We start from the raw sequence: 23,528 nt of genomic DNA, 5'->3' as shown, positions 1-23,528 counted from the left end.
TATACCAACTCAAACATTCACTCACTAAACACTCTTCTCACCCCCTTAACTATCATCCCACCCATGCACCCATCTTTTTTCATAATTTCTTTCTTTTATAAACCCTAGTTCTTCACCAAAACTCAAAATCAATTATCCTATTTGATTGATGCCTATACATCTATTAAAATGTATGATTATTTTGTACCCTACTTTCTAATTTTTTTTAATGGTTTTAAATCAAGAATTGGGACTTTTGACAACCTAGATTGCGGTCATCATATCTTCTAAGCTTGTATTGTATGGTTTTATGTTCAGTACACAAAGGATTAATGATATTAGAAAATGAGAAAAAGATTTTATGATTTATGAAGTTTAAGTCATTGTAGGAAGGTGTGTGAGTGAAGAATAGGTGGGTAAAGTATATTTATTTAGTCAAGTCCTTAGAAGTCATTTTATAAAAGGATAAATTTTTTATTATTAATTTCATTAAAATATGTATGAAAAAATAAAACAAAAATGTGGGAATATAACCACTCAATAGATAAATTGGAGACTTAGAGTTCAGTCTATTTTATGAGTCTTTTTTAAACTAAGACCGGTAGTGATTTAGGGTTTTTAATTAAGTTCTTTTATTTTTCTTCTTTGACGGATTTATGTTAGGTTTTAACTCCGATATTTTGGGCGAACCTACTCTACACCCTAAAAAAAGAAATACCCTTCAAATCGAGAAAATATTTTATTATGAATTAAAAAAATTTTCTTATAAATTATTATGAATGAAAATAATATTTTTTTATAAATTTTAAAACACCCTCAATTTTTATTTAAAATTTTTTTTTTAAATATAAATTTAATTATCTCTTCACATGTGACATAATTGACCTCGGAATGTTACACCACCAAAACAAAAAGAAGAAAAACAGCACCACCAAAGTGGACCCACTGATCCCGATCCACGTCCAATGACTGAGAGGCATAGTGATGCCACGTCAGCAAAAGCAATGGACAAACGAAGAGCGGGACCCACTTCGTCCGACTATTGAGCAGTGGGTACATAAATGTGCGAGTGACCCATTTCTACGTGGTAGCAATGGAAGAGGGAGATGCGTCCAGATTCATTCGCAGACCCAAAAAAAGGGCCAAAATAAAAACCAAAGAAGATGCCTTGAAAACAGGGAATACCAGTCAATACAAGGAAGGGTGGCCATATCTCCATGCCTTGTTCTTCTCCTCCTTTATTTTGGGTTTGGCCTTCACTCTAATTTAACACCACACCCCCCTTTGCCTGTCTTATTCTCCAGCAAATAACCAAATAGGTGTCAGGTATGGCTTTTGGGTTGCTTTTTGTTTGATGGGTTCTGCTAAATTTGTTGTTGTAATCTGCTTGGCAATGTGGGTTTGTCAATTATGGCACCATGATCATGATCATTTGTTTTTTTTCAATATGGGTTTTCAAATAATGAAAAATGTTAATGGTACATTGGGTTTTTTTTGTTTTTCTTGGGCAACCAATTATTTGTGCATTTTTTTGATTGCTGGGTAATAGTTCAAATGAAATCTAGTAAAGTTGCATATTGAGAGCTTTGAGGGAGGAGCTTTGATTAAGTTGTCATCGCTATCATTGTTAACGTTGCCCCTATGAGCTATGGATAGTGTATGCATCATTCCGAACAAACAGAAAATGGTAATAAAGTTTGATCATCAGTTTGGACCAAGCAAAAGGATTCATGAAAATTATTTGGGCTAGAGCAGTTTGGAGGGAAGCACTGAAATAGTTTTCATCATCGTTTCTTGTATTTTTGTTGGCTGGTTGATAGGAAATTAAAAGCCTTTTGTGTTGTATGTAGTTGACAACTTGTCCACAACTTTGTATTCTCTATTAATAAATTTTGTTTCTTACAAAAAAATAAAAAATAAAAAATAAAAAACAACACAAAACTCACTATGTAGCAAGCAGCAACCCAACAAAGAACTATGACATTCCTTACATCAAGTTTCTTTTGAAAATAGAAAAAAAATTTCTGAATAATTACTACATCCAATATTTACAAGGACCAGTTTCCCCTGTTTTTGTTTTTTTGTTTTTTTTTTTTTTTGGTTCTTTTAGTTGTAATTTAAACATGTGTAAGTGATATTTTCTTTTTTCTTTTTTCCTGGTTGTAAATAATGAATGTACTAGTACATTTCTTGTTTTCTTTTTTCAATGATTTTATTATTTTCAGTAGAACGGAACAGAAAAATATTATCTGATGTCTACTCTGAACAATTCAACAAATATATTTTGGCATGAATGCCCGGTTGGGAAGGTTGAAAGGCAGAAACTACTCAACCAAAAGGGATGTGTTGTATGGATTACGGGTCTCAGCGGATCAGGTTCTCTTTTGTAACTGACTTGCATATCACTTCTTTTTGTTATAGAACCAGTATGAAGTAATTACACTTACACATGAGAATCAATGTTTCTTTTGTTAGCTTACTTGTCTTTCTACCTTATCGTTTCTTTTTTGTTAAGAGATCTGTAGAACATCACAGTTAAGTAGCTGGATTTTTTTTGCTTTTTTGCCTGGCGTGGCAATTTGCTAATATGATATGAAGCCATTGTTTGGTATGATAGTAAAATACTTTCGCGTTATTAAGTGGAAGTGTGTGGGTTTAACATGTGTGAACAGAACTTCTGTAAATGCTGGAGTTTAGATCATATTTAAACCTCCATCTTCGGACCCTTTGGTGGCAGGATTAACACCTGGTAATGTCTTACATCAATGGTACCAGAGTATGGTGATAAGATGGATTTTATTTACATAATTTTGGAATTAAAGTATTGTGAGATTTCTCTAAAGATGCTCCACCATGTCGCTGAAAGTCAAAGTATTCCTTTTAAGTAACGTGGATTAAGCCTCAGTGGTCAAAAAACAATATGCTGCTGTTGTCCTTCATTGCTTAAGTGCATGTGTTTGGTGTTCTTTGAGAAGATTCTCTATGGTTCTGATAGTCAGCATTCTTTTCTTTTGAAAATAAAGTTTAGAGAATAAGAGGAAGATGCTCATAAATGACGACATAGGTTCTCTTAGAATTATGTTCTAGAAGTCAGTTTGAATCATGCTGACAGACCAGAAGTAGATAATACAATCAGCCTTGAATTTAGCCACTTTGACACTTCAATTATGCCAATCTTACAAGCTGTAAACAACCTATGTCACCAAACCTACCCTTCATTCTGGAGAGTTGATATCAACCACTCCTAGCTTGCTGCAAATAGAGTTTAAAGCAGACAGAAGTAAATCAAACCGAGTATCGAGATGAAACCCGAGATGAGAACTAAGATTCCATTTGAACCTGCATCATAAAAGCCTGATAGAAGCTGCTTGCCATTATTTATTTATTTATTTTGAATAATAGAACCACATCACTACAATTAAAACATTACACAGCATATGAAAGATGCATTGGAAAAATATAACTAAGAAGACAAATAAAAAGAAAAAGGTCGGACAAATAAGAAACCCAGTTAGAAAAGCAACAGACAACAAGAAAAGAACAAAATGTAAAACACATATGGTTGCGGGAAACAAAAATAACTAACTTAGGGGAACAGAGAGTTGAGACCGAGAGTGGGTAGCATGGCTGGGTACCAGTGCAATAGGGCTAGTGCAACAAGGATAAACATACAGTTGTTCGTGGGTGCTTCTGTGACAAGGCTGATGGCAGTGGAGTTGTGGCATCTCTTTGGTTTAGGCCCATGAGAAGAAATGGAGGACAACGATGTTGCAGAGGAGGTGATGAGCTGGTGCAATGGTAGGTTAGAGGGACGATGCTGAACTGATGAGATAGAGATGTTTGAGCGAGGGTTTATGGGTTACGGTGGCACCTTTTGGGTCTCATGAACACAACGGTCTGATACCATGACGAACTTAAAGCTTAGAGAATAATAGAAAGATCATTGTATTTCATAGCTCTTGAATAGAGTACATAGGTGTTTATAGAACAACGCATTAATTCTCTTAGTAATATTCTGTAGAAATCAGCTTGGAGGCATGCTAACACACAAAAATTAAGCTAACACAACCACTCTTGAATTAAACCAATCTAACACTTGAATTATATCTAACAAGCTGTAAACAGCCTATATTACCAACACTTTTAAAGTAACATGGTGGATTCTTTATGGTAAAAGAAAAAAAGGGTTTTGAGAGATTTAAAATTAAGAATATATGGAATTTTAGTACAGAAGTAACAGGACAACAATGAGGCAACATAAGAAATCAAATTGTCTTGGAATGTTCATTTAATTTTGTTGGTTATTTTGGATTGATTAATCCATAAGGAGTGACTGAAGTGGGGGCATTTTTTCTAGGATACATGAAGTGGAAAATGGTCTTTTAGGTGTAGTTCAAAGTTTGTACAAAACTAGAACTATGTAGTATGACCAGTAGACCAATATGCTTTGTAATGATTGAACATCTAAATGCATAAGTATATAGAATGAGCATACCTATAATCTTGATGCTGAAAGAAATGACCAGCCAGTGAAAATCCGATGGAATAAAAATTTTAGGTTCAAGTACAAATACATCCACCAACTATAAAGGGTATTTCAAGTTGGTCCACGAACAAAATTCAAATTCATACATTAACTAACGAAAAATTACAATATAGCACATTTGTTAAGATTTCTGTCCAAAAAAAAGTTAAATGACATGCTAGCCATAGCTGACGTGACATTTTTAATGACATAAACAAGAAATTTATGCCATGTAGCCAAAAACAATAAAAAATATATTAAAACTTAAAATAAATAATAGAAATAAAACAGAAAAACCAAAAACTTTGAGAACACCCCGCAGATCCCCTACCCACTCACCATTCACTCACTGTATCATTAAAAATGCCACGTTAACTATGTCCAACATGGCATTTAACCTTTTTTTGGACACAAATTTTGATGGATGTGCTATATTGTAAGTTTTCGTTAGTTAATGTATGAATTTGAATTATCTTTTTGTACGTGGACCAACTTGAAATACACTCTAAAGTTGGTGGATGCAATGATACTTGAGCGAGTGGGATGCCCTGGATCTGACATGTCTCTTGGTAGGATTAAGAGTAACTATGGAAATCGGGAACGTCCACTTTGATCCCACGATCTTCCTTTTATTTCGAAGCCCTTTTAAGAATCAAGTAATGGCTTTCACAGTCATGGTTTTGTTTATTTTTTCATTTAAGAAAATCAAAGAGAAGAGAGATCCACACTCACTCTGGACTTTGGAATCACACCAAATGTGTCTTGGACCCATCCAAGAGAGAGCTTTGGAAATTTCTGGCATCACACCACCCTTTGGCATCACACCAAAGGTGTCTTGGACTCACTCCAAGACAATTATGCTTCACACGCTAGTGGTAAATCAGAAGAGCTTTAATTTCTTTCATTGCTCACTAACTATTGATGCTTCAAAAAATAGCTATTTGTAAAGGGGCCATTGGCACATGAATCATTTGTTTATAAGAAACAATGGTACATGAATCATTGAAAGACCTAAATTAATTTTGAGAAAATTTAAAAGACCAAATTTATGAACCTCAGACATTTATCATGTGACATGGAGAAACTCAAAGACAATGAATTTGAGAGTCCAAATGATATCCCTAAAATACATGTGTAAATTGCATTAATTACATGAAAAGTACAAAGATTCAGTCATGTACTGCTTGGTACTCAGATAGGCTTATTTATCATCCTTTGAACTTGACTTCTGCACGAGATACATGAGAGTGGAGAAAAAAAGTAGGATAGATAAAATTACAACTAAAAATTATTTAAAATTATTTATAGTTTAAAATCATTTTATTCTCTCCTTCACCTTTCATCTCACATCTATTCTGTCTCTCATATTTTGAAAAAGAGGAAACAGGAAAGAAAAATGTGACCAAACATGCCCTAGAGTAAAGAAATTTTAACAAAAGTTATATTCTAGTCATTGGAGAGTCTACTAGTCCAACCAAATTGTGTGAGACTAGCCAGTCTAAGTCTGGGTTCAGCTGATTAACTGTTATGTGGTTGGCTTCTCTCTGAGATTGACTATTGTAATTGCAGTTCTGGTCTACAGCATGAACTGGGTTGGCTCATTAGCAGGATCCCACTTCCCAGTCCAGCTGGGGACACTTATCCAGTGACTAAAATGGACATAGGATCCGCTATACTATACACTCTGAAGCACAGACAACGTCTATGAGTGGGGTGCCCCCATGTCCAAAATGTTTTTAACACAGACATATGCATTATTCAAAATGTGGTCCAGTCTATGTATTTACGAAATGCCTTTCTGAACACTTTATTGGAATCAGGGAAAAGTACACTGGCATGCTCACTAAGTAGAGAACTACACTCCAGGGGAAAGCTGTCATATATCCTGGATGGGGATAACCTTCGGCATGGTCTAAACAAGGATCTCAGTTTCAAACCAGAAGACCGGGCTGAAAATATACGCAGAGTTGGTATGTGCCTCTTGATAACAAACTTTTTTGATATGGAAACGTAGATTAAAATCCATCTCAAATAAGGCATAAGACATGTAAACTGGCATTTTTTTAGAAGACACATCTAAACTTGCATCGGATGTAGTCCACCTTGAGCATGTTTATTTTATGTAACTTAAGGTTTTTTTTTTTTTTTATTTCATTATTTTCTGGTGGGCCAAGCCTATTCTGGCATGCGTAATTTCATTGAATCAGGGTTTCAGTTTTTAAGTCTGTGTGTGCGCGAACAATGCGTAATTCATTGAATCGGGGTTTCAGTTTTTGTGTCTGTGTGTGCGCGAACAAGTGGTATGTGTGTGGCTTGGTGTGTGTGGTGTGCATGAGTACACTTTCATATGTGTTTGAATGTATTGCTAAAGGGAGTTTTATGACTCACCCAAATGATGGAAGTTGGATCTTCTTGTTTAGTGGCTTTCATTTATGTCGAGTGTTTTTTCATTTGGTCTGTCATTTATATTGACTGTTATTTTGGACAGAGTCCTGATGAACCAATAAATTTGATCACCATGAGTTTGGATTAGATTTTCATAGCTTTTCCTTTTTTGTTTAAGATTTTTTGTGCGGATCCATAAAAAGTTACAAGAATAACTGCTGCGTGGTGGGTATTGGTAAAATGTAAGAAGAATTTGAGTTAAAAATAGTGGTCAGAAGACTCAGAATTGAATATGGCTTCTATTTTCTTATATTGCCAATAATTTAAGTAAACAAAAGGTGTTTATTATAAGAAATCAGACATCAGTGAATTCTATAAGAAAGCAGAAGTTTATTACTAAATCTGGCATTCTGAAGCAAGTCCTGGACTTATACTTGTAGGTAGCTGCTCAAATTTTAAAAACAAGTGCTTATTAGAAATGGGAGATCGGTGAATTCTATAAAGAAAGCAGAAGTTTACTAAATATGGCATTATGAAGCAAGTTCTGAACTTAGACTTGTTGGTAGCTGCCCAAATTTTACAAATATGTAGATAAATTATAGAATGATCAAGATGCATGATCTTACAACTGTAACAGTGTGTTTTAAGCAAGAAGAATAAGACCTTGAAAGATTCTGCTCCACTGTTGATGCAATTAACAAATATTATATAATGTTTAAGTTAAAAATGTAAATGTTTATATCATCATAATGGAGTGAGTTTGGATGTACGGAAGTCATCAGAGTTAGAAGGCTGACCTATGTTCAACTTTACCATAGTGTTAGGTCTCCATTACTCAGCAATCTGTTAATGCTATTATGTTTTTAATGTAGGAGAGGTAGCAAAACTGTTTGCAGATGCAGGATTGATCTGTATTGCTAGTCTGATATCTCCTTATAGGAAAGATCGGGATGCTTGCCGTGCAATGTTACAAGATGCAAATTTTATTGAGGCAAGACTCCTTAATGTGGTTCTTATTGTTATAATCTGGTAAATTGGGTAATTTATGAAGATCGATTTTCATCGTACCTGCATGCTAACAGGTTTTCATGAACATGCCCCTAGAATTATGTGAGTCAAGGGATGCAAAAGGCCTTTACAAGCTTGCACGTTCTGGAAAGATTAAAGGTATGCTTTTGAAACATTTTTGACTCCTAGCATTCTACATTGACATGGATTGACTCTTCTATACTCCACTTCAGAAAGGAAAGAGATTTGAAAAGAAAAAAAGATAAATTAAGAAGCCCAAAGTATGGATTGTATCATGTGACTGCAGTACAAATTATTGCATGAAAATCACCTAAGAGAAGGTCTCAAAATCTAGGTTGAAATAGAAGAAGGGCCATCCTCAGGTTCCTTACAAGGAGGGCAACATTTGCTCTCATTGATTAGTTTTTCCTGCTGTGCATTGTGCATGCAAAGGGAACTTTAGAATACTTAAATGATTGTCCAGGAAGGTTAGAGTGAGTTCTGACTTCTGATCTTATAATGTTACTGTGCCTTATTTTCATCTGGCCGTCCAACTAGTCCAATACAATTTGTAAAGATTGTGCCCTTAATTAGAGCATGCAATGTCATCTTATTATACTCCCTGTCCTGTTTGATACAAAAGCTGTATCATGGTCAATCTTGATTGTTTTAATGAGCATTAATACATGTACATGCAGCTGATTCTTTCTCAATAGCACCTTCATCTAGTGTACTTGTCTCATGAGCACCCAGGTTTTTAAATCTGTGGTTTCTGAAGATAGTTTAGCTCATTGGTCTTGTATCATATGAACTTGCAGCTCTTTTGAATTTAGTGGCATCTTAAAGTTTCAGCCTACTTTTAGTACAAAATAATTACAAAGCATAAATTTTTTTGATGCATAATGCATGATTCCAAGTTAAAACCATAAACCTAGTCTCCCAGGTTATTTCCTACTTTCTTATTCTTCCCATCTATCATTCTTTGGTTCTTTTCTAGCAACCGTTGTGATTTTTTTTTTTTTTTTTTTTTTTTTTTTTTTGTGGCTAATTTTCAAGTAGCTGTATCTAATTGCAGGTTTTACTGGAATAGATGATCCATATGAACGACCGTTGAACTGTGAGGTATGTATTTGGTGGAATATAGAAACTAGTACCAGCCATGTCAGCATGGAGTACTGGCCATGTCAGCCTGGATCTTCTATTACACATTTGTTTAATTTTGAGTCATCATAAAATCATTAGTGTAACTTATTTATGCATATCAAACTGAACAATTTCCCTTATTTTGTCAGATAGAAATAGAACAGACAGATGGAGTTTGCCCCATGCCAGCAGCCATGGCAGGCCGAGTAGTGTCCTACCTGGAGGAGAAAGGATTTCTTCAAGTTCAGTGATTGACATTCTTCAACTTACCCTTGATCTCTGTCAATGCAATACTTTCGAATTAAATGATTCCACTCAAAACACGATTGGTTGGATCAACCCTGCTTTAAGACCACCTAGCAATCTTTTGGTGGGTTAGGGGTACTAATTGCTAGGAATGAGTACATATTTTTTGTTAATATATATTTTGTTTAGTGGCAACAAAAAATATATATTTTGTTTACGTTCAATAGGGTCAAGATTGTGAGTTCCACAGTTTTGAATTAGCAAAACATTATGTGGCTAATTCTTATAATTTTTTTTTTTCTTATAAACAAACTCTTTCAATTTGAAAAAAAAAAAAAAAAAAAAAAAAAAAAAAAAAAAAAAAACAGTTATATGTTAGAAATTTTTCTGACATGTTTTATAGGCATCTTTTGTACCTGAATTCAGAATTAATTTCCCTTGCCAAGTTTCTGGATTTGGTTTTTGATCAATCTTCAATGTGTTTAGATGTCAATCATTAATGTTGAGCTATGAAGCGAATTCTTTCAGCTACTGCTTGCATTTTTTTGAAGGTTTTATGTATGGGATGGGTATTTGAATTCAGAACGAGATCTCAGATGGGCTGGCCCACAGATCTAAAAATAGGGTCGGACCATCGGGTATGTGCCATTTTTACAGACCTATTTGCCCTAAAAGAAAAATAGGAAAAAAAAAACTATTTAAAATTGTGTATGACTTGTAGTTTTTAATTTGGGTTTTTTTCATTTTTAGTACCTAAACTTTGACCATTGTCTCAATGTGGTACCTGAACTTTTATTTGTCCTAATTGAGTACCTAAATTTTTATTTTGTGTCTAATAGATACCCAAGTAAATTTCTGTTAAAATGGTTAACAGAAGTTAGGGACAATATAGTCATTTCAAAAAAATTATATTTTAATTATTTTCTTTTATATGTTTAAAAGTAAAAAAAAAGCTTAATTATCGATTTACCACCCAAAACTGTAACTCATTCCCACTTTACCACCTGAAAGTTTTTTTGTCCTAGATTACCACCTGTAACTTACATCCGTGTCCCATTTTACCTTGTTCCGTCAACAATTCCGTTAATGCTGACGATCTGGCCGTTAATGCTGACGTGGCACGCTAGATGTGCGCCACGTGTCACATCTTTTTTTTTTCGCATTTTTTTATTTTTTTATTTTTATAAACTTTGAAAATTAATTAAAAATAGCTCCGAACTCAGAAAAATACAAAAAAAATTCCTACGGACTCGTCTTGACTAGCACTAATTTACTATAAGGTTAAATTACCAATTTGCCCTCTAAAAATTTTCAAAAAAATTAGAAAGTCCAAATTTATTTCTAAAAAATTAAAATAAACTTTCCTCTATTAAATAAATTCTAGAAAAAATTCTAGAATTTTCGTAAACTCTTGAACAAATTCTCAAAAATATTTTGAAAAATTACCAAAAGCTTGTTTTAGAGAATTATTTCGAGACTTTACAGAAATTTTAGAATTTTTCTAGAATTTATTTTATAGAGAATTTTATTTTTCTCTAAGATCGAGAGGTCTTTTGGGTAGCAAGTGTTCACGAGAAAGGTATTGTTAGTTTTTAGAAGACTAACGGTGCAGACCTCATATTTTTTGGAGTTCGGGAGATTATTCTATGAATTTTCAAAGAGTCTAGAGTATTTTAATTTTCTAGAAATAAATTTGGACTTTCCAAATTTTTTGGAAATTTTTAGAGGGAAAATTGGCATTTTGATCCCATAGTAAATTAGTACTAGTTAAGACAAGTCGGTAGGAATTTTCCGTGTATTTTTCTAAGTTCGGAGCTATTTTTAATTAATTTTCAAAGTTTATAAAAATAGAAAAATAAAAAAAAAATCAAAAAATACAAAAAAGATGTGACACGTGGCGCACATCCAGCGCGCTACGTCAGCATTAACGGAAAAAAAATTGTTGACGAAACAAGGTAAAATGGGACACGGATGTAAGTTACAGGTGGTAATCTGAGACAAAAAAACTTTCAGGTGGTAAAGTGAGAATGAGTTACAATTTTGGGTGGTAAATCGATAATTAAGCCTAAAAAAAAAAAAAAAAAATTTAATCTCTCTCCACCTTCTCACCTTCTGCTACCACCCGCCCACCAGCTGGGTTGGCATTTGTTGTTGTTGACAATTTGACATTAACCACATTTGGGTTGGGTTCTATTTCTTTGCCAAGCTATCAGTCTGTCACACACATTTAGGTTGGGAGGCCCCATATACTCCATGTAGTGGTGTCGGCAGAGGTGCTCTCCTCCGGCAAGAATGTAAGATGTAGTGGCCATATTCCGCATGGCTACAAAATAAATTAAGGGCTCTGCCATTTCTACCCACCAGTCTCCCTTTCCTTTCTCCTTCATTGCCCCTCCCCTTCTCTATTTTTTATTTTGGTTTGCTGATTGTGGGGTTTTTGTTTAGATTTTTTGTTTTTGAATCGGATTTGCAGATTTGAAAGGAGAAGGGGAAAGAGAGAGGGCGAAGAGGGAAGAGAGAAAGGGGGAAGAGGGGGTTGTTGCCGTTGATGGTGTCGGAGTTAGCCGATGCAGAGGGGGGGGGTGGGAGGCTGGTGCAAATCCAGAATGAGAGGGGGAGAGAAATAGAAGGATAGAAAGAAAAAAAAGGGAGTGGGAAGATAAGGCGTCCGGCCAGTGCAAATGGTGGTGAGAGGGAAGGTGGGAAGGTTGAGAGAGGTTGCCGATGGTGGAGAGAGGTTGGGGAGGCTGGGTTGTCCAAGGAGGAGAGAGGTTTGATTTTGTTTTTTCACTTTTCCACAATTTGCAGAGAAAGCAGGGGGGAGGGCGATGGAGGAGAGATGGAAGGGAGAGTGGTGGGCGGGTGGTAGTAGCAGAAGCTACATTGTTTTTTTTTTTTTTTTGTAATTTTGTAATTTTTTTTTACTTTTAAATATATAAAAGAAAATAATTAAAATATAACTTTTTTAAAATGACTATATTATCCCAAACTTCTGTTAACAATTTTAACAGAAATTTACTTGGGTACCTATTAGATACAAAATAAAAATTTGAGTACTCAATTAGGACAAATAAAAGTTCAGGTACCACATTGAGACAATGATCAAAGTTTAGGTACTAAAAATGAAAAAAACCCTTTTAATTTTCAATTTATGAATCATTCTACATCTTTCGGACAAAAAAAAAATACAAACAAACAAAAAAGAAGTTTCACAATTTCTCATGCTTTCTTTTATCTCCTTAATTAACAAAAATCAAAACGAAAATTTTAGTGAACAAACAAAAATAAACTTAAAAACAAATTTTTAGGGAGGCCATAATTGCACTCCTCTTTACTCTCGATCTATTTAGTTTCGAGAAATTCTCCACGACCTATTTTCTATTATAATCTCGACATGTTCATTTTTCTAGATATTTTAGTCATTTCATATATAAAATATATTAGAAAAATAATAAGGGTTTTTTTCATATGTAGTACCTAAACTTTGATCATTGTCTTAATGTGATACCTAAATTTTTATTTGTCCCAATTGAGTACCTAAACTTTTATTTTGTGTCTAATAGGTACCAAAATAAATTTCTGTTAAAATTGTCAACAAAAGTTAGGGGCAATATAGTCACTTCAAAAAATTTATATTTTAATTATAATTTTTTATTTTTTTTGGTTGTTGTGTTTTTTTTATAATAATTTTAAACATATAAAGAAAATAATTAAAATATACTTTAACTATATTGCCCCTAACTTTTGTTGACAATTTTAACAGAAATTTATTTTGATACCTATTAGATACAAAATAAAAGTTTAGGTACTCAATTGGGACAAATAAAAGTTTAGGTACCACATTAAAACAAGGGTCAAAATTTAGGTACTAAATATGAAATAAACCTGTTGAACCGTAAAAAAAAATTCAAAAAAATACAAAGGTTGAGGTTGAGATAAGATCCCCATATACCATGTGCCACATTAATTTCAAATGAAAACAAATTGAAAAGTGAGATAATGTGGATTTATCTGAAAGCTTAATTATCTCTTATCTGATGAATTTAAATTTAAATGGAGAGAGTTATCTCATCTCCATGTGATCTCATCACTTGGACTTCTCATGGACTCTATAAATAGAGCATAAGGGATTCAGAAAAGGAGGAGAAAAAAAGAGGGGGAAGACCGAAAGGCTGAAGGAGAAAGTGCAGAGAGAAGAGAGAATTACTGCAAGACCGTTGCTGTTCAAATTCAAGGTAGTGGCCCTTGGCAATATTCTTTCTTTTAAGATGGGGGTTCAGGTCAGAACCCCCCCCATAAATCTATCCTCTCTCAAGAGATGGGGGTTCAGAGACAGAACCCCCCATAAATCTATTATCTCTCAAGAGATGGGGGTTCTGGTTTGAACCCCACAAAATTAATTTTCCAAGTTGATGATTCTATGCTGAACCCCACAAAGAAAAATCACCTTTTCTACCATCAGTCAACAAAGAAATCAAGTCTCATGGCTGAGATATATTTCCTTTGCATTAGACAAGGAAAACAAAGAAATGACATAAAGCCAAGGGAAAATATAAATGGCATTTGTCATCTTTGTAGCGGCATAAAGCCAAGAAAGCCAAGCAAAAAGCAATGACTGGCCTTCTTGCTCTCTGTACGTCAAACAGAAATGAATGGAGACTTCCAGCAACAAGAGCAAAGTAAACAAAAAATATCTCACTTTGCGGGCCCGTGGACACAAGATTGCTATTTGAGATTGCTGCAAGTTAGAGACCAAGAGAAGGCAAGGTCTTCAACGGAGGCAACAAAAAAAAGAATTGAAAGGCAAGCCCACAAAAAGACGGAAGGGAAGATTGAGGAAAGCCATTGGGTTGCCATTGAACATGATTAAACAATAAGAGAAGGCAATCATACAAGGAAGGCTCGTTACCTTTGGGTGGAGAAAGAAAATCAGCCACTTGTTCTCTTTGTGAAGAATGTATGGTTTCAAAGTCACAGTATAGAACCCATGCAAATGGATTACTATTCTTTTGGAAGAAGCAAACAAAAAACTTGCTGCCTAGGACTCTCAAGGCAAAATGAGTCACAAAGAAATCTCATTTCTCAAGAGCAGTTCCTACTAAAGAAAGCCCAGTAGGAAGACAAATGTCTTCAATCAAAGTTCAATAGCCATGTGTCTATCCGAAACAGCCCATCAACAAAATAAACCACCAATTGACAAATCTTTTATTGGTGTGAATTCAAATTAAAGTTAATTGGGCTTGTCTCCAAAATTACAATGCCCATTAATAAATAATTACCAATTAACATTTAGTTGGTACAAAGTCTAATGGATCTCTCTCAAATTCTTTTTGCCCATTAATAAATAAAGAGTGTGTCAATTAATAAGTAATTGATACAAAGATATTAGTAGGCACATAGCCAAATTAATGTTAGCCCATTATAAAAAATGTGTCATTTAACAAATAAATTATACAAAAATATTAATGGGCACATTTTCCTCCAAATCCCAAATTCAAACTCTTAAATTGGTACAAAACCAAATTTCTCAAATCTAAATCCTAAATTCAACTCCAAAAAGGCACAAAGCCAATCAAGTCAAATTCTTTAATGAACTACATTCGGTTTGATCCCATTTGGGTATGTAGGCAACATACTAAAATTTAGGTGCAATCATTACCAAATCAAATCCGCCCAAATCCTTCAGAAATTAGTTCTACACATAAAAATCCTTGAATTAATTTCTCAAATCAAATCCAAGGGCTCTAAACCCTACCCAAATTACTCATATTTTTTAAATGAGTCATTCACTCATTTAAATCCCAAAACCTTGGAACTACGTGTGGTTTGATCCTGCAATGGGTACGTAGGCAACCTAAAATATGGGTACAACCGCAGCCGCAAATAAATTCCGTTTCAATAGGTCTTTCACCTATTAAAAATTCAAATACTCACAAAGTGATCCGTTGGTTTCATTGCAATTGGAATCAAAGGGTATTCCCTTAAGTCAAAGGATTGTAATTAAGAGATATACTCCATCTTGAATGGGTCGTACCCAAAATAATAAAACCCTTATTCTTTAAATGAATTTGGGTGAAATTATGTTAGGTAATAATATTATTATTTATTTACAATTTTTGTTCAACAAAACCCAAATAATAATATATGTTTTAGGATTAAAATACTATAACATTGAATAAAAGGAGACATTTGATAGAAATTTCAAAAAAAATTGGAGTAGAAATATCACTCCCAATTGTTAATTAAAATGGGTTTTGTTGTTGTTGTTGTTGATGAAAACTTAAATGATTTAAGCTGCAAATTGCGATGACATTTGAAAACAAAACAAACACTCAATATTTTAACACCCAATTGTTAGATGTGGATTCTAGTCCTTCTTGGTTTGGTCTTATTTATTTTTTTATTACAAGGGAGGGGAAATAGTTCAAACTCGGGTGTGTTTATTGTCCTCGGCTAACTAGGTCAATTCCAATAATTATTGTCTTCGACCAACTAGGCAAATCCCATTTCACGGCTCGGTCTTATCTTGTATGAGGATTATCAACTTATCATAATTGAAAAAAAAAAAAAAAAAAAAAAAAAAAAAAAAAAAAAAAAAAAAAAACCAATCGTTGACCGTTCGAGAATCCAGGTTTTTTTTTTTTTTTTGGGCAAGAGAATCCAGGTATTAATTATAGAGAAACAAAACAAACAAATTGTTTTTCTAATATTCTCATTTCTCAGATCCCATTCCAAAAACAAAAACAAAGAAATCAAGAGAGAGATGGTGTTGAACAGCCATGTGGTGGTGAGAGTAGCAAATCTTTCAGCAAATCTATGCCAATACATAGCCTGCAATCCTGAGAGACTGACCAGTCACCAAGCTTTGCATCTCCTCTTCTGCTTCCCCTTCCTTCAACTCCGTCGCTTCCTCTCCTTCCTCTGCCTTCCTTATCTCTCCTCCTCTTCTGAAGATGACGATGACGATGACGACCCAGAAACTGATGTCTCCGATTTCTCCACCTACACCTCCAATTCACACTCCGATTGAATCTGTGTTTGTGCTGTAATTCGATCTTGGATACTAAGATGTTGTCTATTATGGTTTTGCAATTAATGAATTGAAGATTGTTACTTTGGGCTGGTTGAGACTTGAGAATCTGGGATCTCAGATATGTTTTTGTGGTCTTTTTGCAAACTTTTTTGTTTTTTTTTTCCTGCAAAACCCCCCACTTTGTTTTTGTTGATTGGGTGTGTCTCAACACTGAACTGAAGACTAAACCTAGCTACTACCCATTGGAGGAGTTTTTGTTCATCTCCATCTCACCCCAACTCTCTCCCTCTCTCTCTCTCTCTCTCTCTCACCCATAATTGATTTCAAGATCTAGATCAGATTTGGAAGCCCAACCCAGCTTCTATTCTCTCCTCTCTTCACCGCCGGCGGCCTCAGCGGTACAGGCTTCTCCAAGTGGGTCGATAGCTTCATGGGCCGGATCTTCCTGGTGGGTCGCGGGAGGTCTTCAGGTGGAGGTACGGTCTGTACGGCACCGATGCTTGGCCGCTGCAGCACCATTTCTGTGATGTGTTTTTGCGTTTTCTGGAGATAAGATATGATTTTTGAAAAGACCCATTTTCTTTATTTTGAATTATTTATCATATTATATGTATCAGCTTCATGAAAGAAAAAAGTTCAGTATAGATTGTCCCTCTTTCTTTATTTTCTGGGTAGCAATAATTTTTTTGCTTTATTGCGGGAGATTGTTGCAGTAATTTTTTGTTGGGATGTTAAAACTACAAAATTTTGATTCTTGATTGGTAGCAGGTTGAAGGGAAAGCTTGTGGAATTTCTTGTGTGTTATTTTTATGGTATTTACAAATAAGTCAATAAAAAATTTTTATACTATAAATAGGTCAATGAATTATTTTAAAATACTAATATAGACTAATGAAGGAGTAAAATTTCCCGAAAATTTTGTTTGTTTTTTTTTTTTGAAATTTTAACACTAAACCAATTAATTTTCGTTAAATTTTGAGTGGAAATTTCGAGCTCAATATGCACTGATCTTGGACAAAGTTTTGCAAATTTCAACAGAAATTTTTTGAAAATTTCTGAAAATTTCGCCTGAAAAGAAATTTGGCAAGAGAGGAGAAGAAATTCGGCCTGCTTTCTGGAAAATTGCAAAGGAGACCCCGAAGAGATTGCGACGGAGACAGATCCGAGAAAGAGAGATGAGAGAAAGAGAGGGATAGAGAGAGAGAGAGGAAAAAAAAAAAAACCAGGGGAGATCATCTTATGAATATTAGGGTTTTAAAATTTTATTTAATAATATTATAATAATCATGTAATATAAATGTATTCATGTCAGTTTATTAACTAGTATTATTATAAATATATTTATTGGGACCTCACTTTCAAAAACAATTACTGATCTAAGGCCTTCCACTATGGTAAGACCCATTTTTTGTGACCCAAAACTCATTTTGGGTCACAAATAGTGCTGTGACTCAATTCTCACTGTGGTGCTGTGATCCATTTTGGGTCACAGTGTTTTATACATATTTAAAATATGACTAATATTAATTATTTTATATTTAATTTAAAATTTAAAATTTAAATTATAATAAAAACTAATCTATTGGTCTTATTTTAATGAGACCTTTAAAATAAGATCAATATTGAATATATTTAAAATAAGAAAATTTCATAAATTAGACAACATAAGCCTTACAACATCGGGACTTCAACAACCACAAACAATAAAAACAACACGATGATTTAAAGGAAAAACAAGAACAACACGATCACTAAAAGAAAAAACAAGAACAATACGATGATTTAAAGAAAAAAAAAAACAACAACAACAACTGCATCCGACATGACAGAAAATGAAGCGAACTTCTTATTCGGAGTCCGATGACGAAGAATTGACACCTCCGTAATTATACCAATCTGAGATCTTTTGTTCGGTTTCACACTCATCACATGGTTGAACCGGAGGGTTCTTCCCGCAGGTGCATGGCACGGGTGGTTTAGGCTCTGGCAGGTGGTTCAACCATTGGTGGCGAAGATTTGGGTGGTTGGCTAGATCCTTGAGCTCCAATCTCATGCAAAATTCATACAAAGGGACCAAAATATCATCCGAACACTTGCAGAACCTCCAGTCTGGTTCTTTTGCACGCTCCATCATTAAACAATAATCGCAAAATGGTGCAGCACAGTTAGGGAGGCACTTACACAAGCTTTGATCGCACTGTTGTTTGGAGCTCTCACCGGCACCTTGCTTGGAGCTCTCACCGACGCCTTGCTTGGAGCTCTCACCGACACTTTGCTTGGAAGAGGAAGCCATTTCTAAACGATAGTTATGTGGATGTGTTGGCCTTATAGTTAAACCTTGGTATTTATAGGGAAAAAAGCATGATAACTTGCCCATTGGATTCCCTGATGGATTCACAGATACTCGAATCTCACATGTGAAGCAACAGTGTTGTGCATGGGATGAAGTGTGGAGTCAGTGTATAGTCTTGTCATTGGTTCAGTGAATTATTTTGCAAGCATGTGATGGTTGTGTCATGTCATGTCAGCTAAGAGAAATTAATGCCTTTATTTCATTTCACAAACTGCAACCGACAAACACAAACACACTTAAACGGCAAATACAAAGACAAATAACAAACTTCAGGATCAACAACGAAGATTAACCTAACATACGATAATGAGAACAACATTGATGAACCATGATTCCGATTTCAATGGGTTGGGGCAAGTGGTGGGTTCCCCTCTCGAATCCATATGTGCTCAATCAAATTGGTTTTTAGGGATTCGTTGACATTTCGGTCCCTAAGCAAATTTCGACAAATATTCATCTCAGGTAATGATGATGGAGCGGCACCGGTCGGACATGGTTCTACATCTTCATATTCAGCTTCTGCCCTTCTAGTGCTTGCTTCTGGGTCTATTGGGTCATCCCTACAGTCATCCTCAGGGTGCTCATCCTCCACGATCATATTGTGCAATATTATGCACGCCTTCATGATATACCCAAGCTTAATCGGACGCCAATAACGAGCAGGTCGTTTTATAATCTGCCACCTGGCTTTTAAAATTCCAAATGCCCTCTCCACATCCTTCCTGTATCTCTCATGTCGAGCGGCAAACAACTTGTGGTGGGGAAGAACGGGACTGTGCAATGGAGTAATAAGAGTAGACCATTGAGGGTAGATCCCATCTGCAAGATAGTATGGAATGGTGTAGTCTATCCCATTCACAGTGAATTTCACCATGTGGTTCCAGCCGGAAATCATATCATCAAAGAGATGCGAACAGTCCAGCACATTGATATCATTATTCGACCCAGGTATACCAAAATTTGCATGCCATATCCACGTGTCGTACCCTGTAACGGCTTTAAGGATAACTGTTGGGACACGATAATGCCCACGGTAAACAGCTTGCTCGGCCATTGGGCAATTTTGCCATACCCAGTGCATGCAATCCAAGCTACCAATCATACCTGGAAATCCTCTACGGCTCCCATTTCGCAAAAGTTTTCTCAAATCGGTCGGGGTAGGCCTCCGGAGATACTCCGGTCCGAAGACGTCAGTGATGGCTCTCACGAACTTCAAGAATGACCGTCGTATAGTGGTTTGGCTAATGGTCATTGACTCTGAGACCAAATCATACGGAATGCCATATGCCATATGCCATCACCCGCAGTGCCGCAGTCACCTTTTGGTGAGGTGTTCAACCCGCTCTACCGAGAGCGTCAACTTTTAGACGGAAATACTCATCCTGGAGGCAAATCGCTTCGAGAATCCTATTGAATAGCGGTTGGTGCATGCGGTATCGCCTGCGGAAAGTCACGGTGTCCTCGATTGGCGAAGGGATGAAGTAGTTGTCCATGAGACGTTCGTGGGAGGCTTCTCGATTCCGGTGTGTGTACCGGCTACTTGAAGAAGTACCGCCATGCCTTGGACGTCCGGCGACGACAGTATGACCCATTGACATGATCAACTGACCCACCATCTCCCTTCCATCCTCTTCCCTATCTCATTCAGCATCAGAGTCCGAAGACGAGGAGGAGGATGAATACACATACAAAGGATTCATCTTAGTGTTTATGGAATGAAAAATGATCCTGAAATAAGATTGAGTGTAACATGTTGATTATGTGGTATTTATATTAAAACCACATGCATGTAAGATCAGGATTGAATGGTCCACATTCATTTGCTTTATGATGGTGTAGTCATTTGATGTACTTTGATTGAGTAGTCATTTTCAACAGTATGCCTGTTATGCAGTAATGATAACATGCATTAGTCTTATCTACTGTAGAGTATGCATGCATCCATTGGAGTTGTACCATAATAAGTTAGAATCCAATGTTGGGTGGAAATGCAAACATGACTTAAATAAATAGCAAACATGACTTAAAACAAGATTGACATTCAAATTAAAGGATACAATTAAATAGCAAACATAATTTAAAACAAGATTAACATTCAAAATAAAAAACACAATTAAAAAGCAAACATAATACAAGGTCTCATTCTAATTATTAGGCGGGTACCCCTGGTTTGACCGATTGAGGTTGAAAAGATCCGGGTAGTATCCAGATGGAGTGTAATCCGAACTGTGGTTAGCACGCATTTGCCTCTTTGCAATGACTTCAGCCATCTTTTGCTCCCAATACATCCGTTGCCCTTCATTCATTTTGGAGAGGTCTTGGCCCATAATATTTTGTTCTTCCCATTCTAACTGCCTCTCGATCCTCACCTTTTCTCTTGCTTCTCTTGCGGCGTCTCTTTCACTCCTTGCACGCTCCCTGTCAAGTCTCGTTTGTATGAAAACCCTTGAATTTTCATTATAATGATCTACTGCCTCAACCATATGAGTTTGGACGGGCTCGGCTGCCTTGGCCCGTTTTGCATGGTTTCTCCCTGGTGGCCTTGGCCGCGATGAACCTATTGGTTGGAATGGTGGTGGGTTTTCGTCCTCGCCAAGTGGTATGACTGGATCGGCCTCCTCAGGATCATCATCGGCGGGAGTGTTGGCATCGTCGGTGGCGGGGGTCTCTGAATCACTAAACCGGACAAGAGCATGAACCGCAGCGTACTTTGCACTTTCCTTTATTTGTTCCCAAATGTGCACCCATGGAAACTTGAATCCAGTCTTGTTTCAAAAACCTTCAAGTGCTTGCGTAAACTACAATAATAAAATAAAAATATATAAATATGCTTGATAAATAAACAAAATAATAAATAATAAAACCATTATATAAATAGCTACATTTATAAACATAACAAAAAAAATATCATACAAATATATAAATATGCTTGATAGATAAACAAAACAAAAAATAATAATATCATTATATAAATATGCTACATTTATAAACAAAACAAAAAATAATCATACAAATAGATAAATATGTTTAATACATAAACAAAACAAAAAATAATAATACCATTATATAAATATGCTTCATTTATAAACAAAACATATAATAATCATACAAATATATATACATGCTTGATAATTTGATAAAACAAAAAATAATCATACAAATATATAAATGCATAAAAACTTACCACATTGGCATCATTTGCACCGCTTGCGCGCATTCGCTCGGCCTCCAATACACAAGCATAAAATTTGTTGCAATCATGCGCAATATCTTTGAATCGTGCTTTAACGCCGCCAACCTTACGAATGGTTTCACCCCCCATGTTACGCTTGAAAATTTGATAAATTTGTTCCCAAAGCACATCGGCTCTATTTTGGGCACCAAGACAACCGTCGGGAGACCTCTCTAGGTATGCCATCACTAGGGCTTCATCTTCAGCTACCCCCTAAGCATTTCCTCTAGGAGCCATGACGAAGAAAAAAAAATTTGTGCAAATTTGGTAAAAAAAGTTGTAGTTTGTGATGAAAAACTATGAGTTTTGTATGATATATATACACCCATTTGAGAATATAGCTGTTGGAGGGTTTGGACAATTTAAACATTTTTTTGAAATTTTTTAAAAAAATTTCGAGTGTTTTTTTTTATTTTTAAATTATTTGTTTAAACAAAACTAATTGGCTACCATTTTGGACCGTTGATAATTAACGGTCCTTTAATCTAGGCCCTGCAATTTGGTTTGGGTTAAAAAAAAAAAAAAAGGGCCCAACGGCCGTTTCTTGCTAGCCACTCATCACCAACGGTCAAGCCATTTGGACCGTTGGTACATCTCAATTTCCAAGAACGCCTGGTATATAACTATCCCAGACAGATAATGTATTTGTGTCAGTATAGCTGCAGGCAGCTAGAAAGCTAGCTTTCCTTCACGTGGGTGGGCCAGCCAGCATTTGGCTCTCACAATTTTTGGCTCACAGCTGTGACCCAAAAGTGGGTTTCAATTTGGGTTACACCTCATTTTGGCTCACTTTTTCCGGCCCGCTGTGAGTGATTGTTCAGCAAATGTGACCCATTTTGGGCTTTTGGGTCACAAAAACCGGTGCATAGTGGAAGGCCTAATGGTCAAGGCGTTGGAGGCTTCCTTTTTTGAACTATATTCGATTCTTACGGAAGTATTTTTTTAGGCAAGCTTTCTACCGTTGTTTTTTTTATATTTTAAGTCCAAAAAATACCCTGTCTAATTTTATGTAATATATGAAATAATAAAATATTATGTAATTATTAATTAGTGACTTATTTTTATTTAACAGTATTTGTCTCTAGTGCGTATTATATTCATCTTATATCACATGAAACTTATTATATAATTTGGTTTATTCAATGTTTTTTTATCAATGTAGTAGATAATATGCTAAATAAACATATGGTAAAGTTTCATTCAAAATTTCTTTATTTTGATAGTAATTTTCGTCGTTTTTATCTAATTTTTGTCGAAATTTTACTCCTTGATTATAGTTAACATTGACTAAAATGTAATAAACCAAATTACAGATAATACAAAAGAGGACATACTTATTACAAGAAATTATGTTCACTGCCACTAGTCAAAATGACAGGACCGCCCCCGGATTCCACCCTGAAACCTGGAGAGGTCCTGCGGGAATCCAAATTCAAGGAAAATCCTACCGAAAATTCGGCAGAACCTCCCCTGAAAATGGACTAACCCAGAAATTCAAACCTGTTAAAAAGCACTTCTATACAGCAACCACCTCTACCACAACCAAATAGGGTCTCAAACCCAACAATCTCACAGAAATCCAACTTAAAATTTGTAGGGTGGTTATCAGAGCTGCTATTCTATT

At 35.4% G+C, this 23,528-nt stretch overlaps 1 protein-coding gene and 1 long non-coding RNA gene across 3 annotated transcripts; both read left to right on the top strand.

Annotated features, from left to right (window-relative positions):
* The first annotated feature begins 1,084 nt into the window (after nt 1–1,084).
* On the top strand, nt 1,085–9,753 carry APK3 (adenosine-5'-phosphosulfate (APS) kinase 3). 2 transcript variants are annotated; one of them, XM_086246876.1, is made up of 7 exons: nt 1,085–1,305; nt 2,208–2,355; nt 6,325–6,474; nt 7,762–7,880; nt 7,972–8,056; nt 8,973–9,019; nt 9,190–9,753. In XM_086246876.1, the coding sequence occupies exons 2-7, from the start codon at nt 2,232–2,234 to the stop codon at nt 9,289–9,291; spliced, it is 627 nt and encodes a 208-aa protein (XP_086103002.1). In that variant the 5' UTR covers nt 1,085–1,305; nt 2,208–2,231; the 3' UTR covers nt 9,292–9,753. The 2 variants fall into 2 exon arrangements, with proteins under 2 accessions (XP_086103002.1, XP_086103001.1); XM_086246875.1 differs by having other exon boundaries at nt 2,205–2,355; nt 9,190–9,749.
* A 6,118-nt stretch (nt 9,754–15,871) lies between these two features.
* LOC147282987 (uncharacterized) lies at nt 15,872–16,399 on the top strand. Its single transcript, XR_015123042.1, has 2 exons — nt 15,872–15,917; nt 16,010–16,399. It is a non-coding gene; the product is annotated as an uncharacterized LOC147282987 (long non-coding RNA).
* The last annotated feature ends 7,129 nt before the right edge of the window (nt 16,400–23,528 follow it).

Source organism: Dryas octopetala, chromosome 6 (assembly GCF_963921425.1).
Source record: "Dryas octopetala chromosome 6, drDryOcto1.1, whole genome shotgun sequence".
NCBI classification, from domain to species: domain Eukaryota; kingdom Viridiplantae; phylum Streptophyta; class Magnoliopsida; order Rosales; family Rosaceae; genus Dryas; species Dryas octopetala.
Note: the sequence above shows the minus strand (reverse complement) of the source record. Positions and strands in the feature narration are given on the sequence as shown.

Bases quoted from the DNA above. Each gene is read 5' to 3' on its own strand.
- APK3 (XM_086246876.1), top strand. From the start codon at position 2,232: ATGTCTACTCTGAACAATTCAACAAATATATTTTGGCATGAATGCCCG. The intron at 6,475-7,761 runs GTATGTGCCTCT...TTTTTAATGTAG, and splicing joins TGAAAATATACGCAGAGTTG to GAGAGGTAGCAAAACTGTTT. The intron at 7,881-7,971 runs GCAAGACTCCTT...GCATGCTAACAG, and splicing joins AAGATGCAAATTTTATTGAG to GTTTTCATGAACATGCCCCT.